This window comes from Lagopus muta, chromosome 2 (genome assembly GCF_023343835.1).
Source record: "Lagopus muta isolate bLagMut1 chromosome 2, bLagMut1 primary, whole genome shotgun sequence".
NCBI classification, from domain to species: Eukaryota; Metazoa; Chordata; class Aves; order Galliformes; family Phasianidae; genus Lagopus; species Lagopus muta.
The window spans coordinates 69,698,788-69,704,175 of record NC_064434.1 but is presented as its reverse complement, the minus strand read 5'-3'; the positions used below and the strand labels follow the sequence as shown (position 1 = coordinate 69,704,175).

Genomic DNA, 5,388 nt, shown 5'->3' with positions numbered 1-5,388 from the left:
GGATACGTATTTAAAGAGAAGTGCACGGTAATGGAGACTCGAATCCGTTTTCTAGACTTGTAACAAGGAACGTGACTGATTGCTTTCAACTATTTCGCTGACGTGCGGACTGTAACGGGGGCCTGAAGGCATTAACATTAAAACTAACGTTCACACAAGTACTGTCGCCATGTGACTGCGCGGAACAGACGCCGTGTTTTTAAGCGCCCGGCACCGCACCGCCGTTCGCGGCCGTAGGGCGGCGCGCGGCTCGCCTCACTTCCGGCGGTGGTGGCGGCATGGCGGGCGGCGTGGAGCTGGGCTTCGCCGAGGCGGTGGGCCCGGGAGCCGCCTGGCGGCTGCGCAGCGCTCACTTCCCCAGTAAGGTCGGGGGGCGGCCGGCGTGGCTGGGCGAGACCGGGCTGCCGGCTTCCGACGCGCTGCGCTGCGGCCGATGCTTGCAGCCCCGCGCCTTCCTGCTGCAGCTGTACGCTCCGCTGCCCGACCGCCCCGACGCCTTCCACCGCACTCTCTTCGTCTTCGCCTGCCGCGGCGCCGCCTGCTACCGCCTGTCGGGCCCTGGGGGGCCGCTCTGCGGTGAGCCGGGGGCTGCGGGCTGGGAGGAGCGCCCGTTCCGCTCGCCGCCGCCGCCGCGCTCACCCGCCGGTTCTTCCCCGCAGCGTTCCGGAGCCAGCTGCCGCGCCGCAACGCCACCTACTCCGAAGAGCCGCCCTCCGAAGAGCCCCCGCCGCTCCCCGAGCCGGTCCCTCGGCGGCTTCGCAGCGGCGCCGCTCTGTGCCGCGTGTGCGGCTGCCTGGGACCCCGCGTCTGCGGGCGCTGCCGCCGCGCCGCGTACTGTGGCCCCGAGCACCAGGCGTTGGACTGGCGGCGCGGGCATCGCCGCTCCTGCGGGAGGGGCGGGGACGCAGGTGGGGCCGGGCCCGTATGGGGGTGCGCGTAAAGTTGGCAGCAGCCTTAACTGAGGGGCGGCCGTTGGAAACGAGCCGATCTGTGCCGGTCAATGGGTCATACTTTTGAAACGTCTAACAGAAACAGTGAGAAGTAACAGCCCGTAATTAATATCATCGTTATAGAAGGCATATCAGATGCGTTTATGACAGCTTTTCTACTCGTAGTACACAATGGATGAAAAACGGCACAGCCTGACATTAGTGTTTATGTTTGGTCTAGCAGTGATGTAACTTGTATCTGCCTTTGCGTTTGGGCTGTATTTTTGCTTCACAACACACTGTAGCAGCTACTTCTAGGAAGCAGAGAGTAAAATGTGAGCTGTCATTGTGAAGTTGTGTGTGTTTTTTGTTTTATAGATGCCACTGAGGACACAGAGCCAGACCATAATGAATTCCTTTTTCCAGAATATGAAATTTTGATAGAACCTGAGGAACCAGAGTTTCCTGCTGACAGCACTGTGGATCCTGACGATGAGAAAGGTGCTGGGGATGCATCAAAGAAACTGGAAAAACAAGAGGAAAGCAGAGTCACAAGCACTACAAGTAAGAAATACGTTAGCAGTGAAGCCTGTGTTACGTCTTTAAAACGTCAAATGCTGTAATTCTTAAGTGTTCTTTGTAAACTACTGGTGACCAAAAGTTACAGCTACAGTTGTTCATGGTACCTTTTAGTATACATCCCATAACAGAAGTTGCTTTTGTGGGAGAGGCTGAGCTGCAGCCACAGGAGCTGCTGGAGGTGCAGTAAAGCATTGGACATTAGGGTGCATGCTGTACCCTGCTGTGCTTCCCTCAAGAAAGAAGAAACTTGAGTGAGATAAGAAGAGCCCTGAGCATCTGCCATCATACTTAACAAATCTCTTTGTCTGTGCCAGAATAACATTGTTCTGAAGTAATTTTAGTTGAATTAAAAAAAGTTGAAACACAGGCCCTTTCTGCCCAAAATCATCATTTGTAGTTACCTCACAGGCTTTGTACACACCCAGGGTGGAGAGTTTATAGCGTTTAAGGGGAAAGCAAGTGGGTTCCCAGCTGTCCTTTATGGTGTAGAGCTTCCCAGGGATTCTCCATGCTACACATTGATGTGAACATGGGAGGGCTGTGGCAGGGTTGTAACTCTTAGTGATTGAAACTGAAGTCTAGTCCCTGTGCAGTGTGGGTGGCCTTTTCCCAGTGTCACACTCTGCAGGTTGAATGCATTGCACAGAATCACAGAATCACAGAATTGTAGGGGTTGGAAGGGACCTCCAGAGATCATCGAGTCCAACCCCCCTGCCAAAGCAGGTTCCCTACAGCAGGTCGCATTTAACGATCCCTTCTGGATTACTTCCTTCCCTTTCTATTGTTCACTACTGGCATCTATGGCTAAAATGCTACTAACTCTAATGAGTGGATGCATGCCAGAATCTTAGTATGCCCCAAAAAGAAAAAATAACGTCTTAAGAATGATGTATACTGGGATTGACTGAGTCAAATGCTCTTAGGGATGTAGTATTATTTTAATTTTTGCTTTCTTGTGTTAACTTGTCATTCTTGTGTGTTTGTTTTCTTGCTTAGGTGATGTGTTAGATGAAGAGACATTGGAAGCAATGGCAAAACACGAGACTAAAGAAGACAAGATCTTCCAAACATTTAAAGATCGAATAACTGTTGAGCCAGAGCAGGTCAGAAGATAAAGCAGCCTTCTAACTTGCACAGTGTTGTGCTCCTGTAAACTGTTTCACTTTCAATCCTTTCATTTCATTCATACAATTAGAAATGGTGATGGGAATGCCTCATCATCCTCTACGCATCTCAATTAAGCTTAATTTTCCGTAGATTTCAGCTCATATAAAATGTTGACTATTTAAACAGTCCTGGGAGGACAAACTTTTCCATGAATATGACTTAAAGGAACAGACCTTTTTCTGCAGCCGTCTTAAAGCTGTATCTACATCAGTAACTACCAGTTTTATAACACAATGAAAGACAGCATTAACTTTAAACTGCTTAATTTCTGCTTTATTTTAGATAATTAGATACTGCCGAGGAGGAGAGGGACCAATCTGGGTATCAGGTGAAAATATTCCTGAAGAAAAAGATATCCCAAATTGCTTATGTGGTGCCAAAAGGGTATTTGAATTCCAGGTATGTAAATTAATTTAAAGATAACAGCATTAATAGAGTACAGATTTAATGGAATCTAATTGTGGGGGCATACACTTAGAGCAAAATAGTTGAAATTGCTACAGAATAACAGTGCTGACTTGTATGGAACCCATGTTTACTCTTTCAGGTGCTTTTCCCTATAGGACTTCTTTCACATACATGAGGTAGATCCCCATCTTGTTAATTTGCACCATGCGTAAAATGGGGCAGTTGTGAATATGGAACTGACCCTTAAGTCATAGGAATCTGGTATTGTTTGTTCAAAAATACACATTATAGAAGCATTTGAGATGTGAATTGGAAGTAAACTGAGCTGTAAGCATTCAGCTGTACAATTCTGCATGCTAGAAGCACGTGTAGATTGAATACACTTCATGTGATGCAAAGATGAGCAATGTAATCATGGAGATAATAATTTGAAATGGAGAGTAGCTGCTAAATTTAACAATGCTCACCTACAGAATGACTAGACTTTAGTAGGGGCATGCCTTTGCTTCCCTTCGCCTCTAGTACTCTGTTTCAGGAAGTGTGAACTGTTACTTAGTGGTTGTAACCTATGTTTTTCCGTGAAGGTAATGCCACAGCTCCTGAACCACCTTAAGGTTGACAGCCTCGGGGAAAGCATCGACTGGGGAACACTGGTGGTGTACACATGTGCTGAGAATTGCAGTGCAGAAAACAAGTATGCTGAGGAGTTCATATGGAAACAAGACTTCTCTGTAGACTCTACTGAACTTCCATTAAGTTCCTAAGTTAAATCATCTATATATCACACTTATCTTGTTCTTCAACGCATCTGCAGGAAACTGAACTAACATCAGTGATACCAGTCTAACAGTTGTCTTGTTGGGGATAGGAGCCCTCAGCAACTTCATTCTTATGCTCTTGAAGTTGGTAATAAAGCCAAATGCAATTCTTCATTGAATTTCACTTCAAATCTAAACTCTGAATGTTTATTTAAATAAAGATTGAATGCTTTTGGACTGGTGAAAGTATCTTTTTTGGCAACCGAATTTGAGAATCTTAGATGATTGCCTGTCAGAACTTTTGCTTTAAAAAATTGACAGTAATTCACAGAGAAAAGCAGATTGCTCAAAGCTCACTTGCATGCTGATGCTCAGCAAGTTACAGCAGTCATAGCTATGATGAAGCAGTGTAGCCTTTAAACAGGCAACTTAATTATGCTTTGCTCTTCCAAAAGGTACACTGGATCTTGAAAGGCAGTCGTTACATATTGTGATTAATGGTAATTCAGGATAAAATGAGCAAGTAATTGTTCTATTTGACTTAAAACCATTAACTGAGTTGAACTGTTTCTGCATTAGACTATTGTAAAAGCAGTTTAAACAAAGCCTGCCGTGTCAGAAGATGTTTATCATCTGTTGTTTACTGTTCATAACAGCAGATTTTCAGTCTGAACTGTTAACTCTGCCATCCACCTCCAGTGAAGTTTAAAAACAGGTGCCTTCTGTGGGGACTGTTCTGGTATTTGTCTGCTATAGAACTGAGGGAAGAGCAAAAACATAACTGTAATGCTTAAGTAACTGGGATGGTTGCTTAACTACTCCTGTGGATAAAACTTTATAATAAATTGCATTTGCAATAAAGGAGAGGAGGTGGGTTGTTTGTACCTATAATACAGAATTTACTTAAGTTACTTATTCCCTTCTCCTGCTTAAGCCCTCTGTGTCTGCTTACCAGTGATTCCACAAGCGATTTTATGAAAACACTAGAAGCCACTGCTTTTGTGTAGTTTAGATGCTGGGAATCCTCAACTGAGCAGGCAGAGAATACCTTAAGTGTAAAGCTATTTACTCATCACCATACTTCTAAAAGGATCATTTCCTGGAATAGCACACACCATCTTAAGTCACTACAGCACAGCTTGGCTGATTGGAGTGAAAATCATATGATATAAAGTTTTCCTGCCATAGTTAGCAGTTCTGCAGATGCTACAAAAGGATGATGGCAATACAGCTGAACATTGGACCAACTTACCTAAATACTACATCTGCTGTGTGCTGCATCTCATTTAATTATGTAGCTCTGCCCAGCAGTATATCAACTTCCTGGTAAGATCAGTGAAACCAATTATTGAAAGACCTGTTGATAGTGGTGCATAGTGTGCACCACCATAAGAATTGGCAAAGATTAAGTTCACTCAGGATTTGCAAATGGTATGGTAGCAAAGCCAGCCATAACTACTTATCTGGAATGAAATATCATTTTAATTAAGAGACCGTGGTTACATGTGGGTTAGTTTTAGATAAAAGCTGTTTGAAAGAATGTG

The 5,388-nt window shown here is 45.1% G+C and overlaps 1 protein-coding gene across 2 annotated transcripts; it reads left to right on the top strand.

Moving 5' to 3' along the window:
• The first annotated feature begins 113 nt into the window (after window positions 1–113).
• PDCD2 (programmed cell death 2) lies at window positions 114–4,079 on the top strand. Of its 2 annotated transcripts, none has more exons than XM_048938173.1 (6): window positions 114–576; window positions 660–908; window positions 1,356–1,493; window positions 2,508–2,614; window positions 2,961–3,077; window positions 3,671–4,079. In XM_048938173.1, exons 1-6 carry the CDS (start codon window positions 279–281, stop codon window positions 3,848–3,850), a joined length of 1,089 nt encoding a protein of 362 aa, XP_048794130.1. In that variant the 5' UTR covers window positions 114–278; the 3' UTR covers window positions 3,851–4,079. The 2 variants fall into 2 exon arrangements, with proteins under 2 accessions (XP_048794130.1, XP_048794128.1); XM_048938171.1 differs by having other exon boundaries at window positions 1,308–1,493.
• Window positions 4,080–5,388: the final 1,309 nt, after the last annotated feature.

What these genes read in the sequence shown, in the direction of transcription:
- PDCD2 (XM_048938171.1), top strand. Translation starts at nt 279, where the DNA reads ATGGCGGGCGGCGTGGAGCTGGGCTTCGCCGAGGCGGTGGGCCCGGGA. An exon ending in CCCTGGGGGGCCGCTCTGCG is followed by an intron (nt 577 to 659) that starts GTGAGCCGGGGG and finishes TCTTCCCCGCAG; the next exon opens with CGTTCCGGAGCCAGCTGCCG. An exon ending in CGGGAGGGGCGGGGACGCAG is followed by an intron (nt 909 to 1,307) that starts GTGGGGCCGGGC and finishes TTTGTTTTATAG; the next exon opens with ATGCCACTGAGGACACAGAG.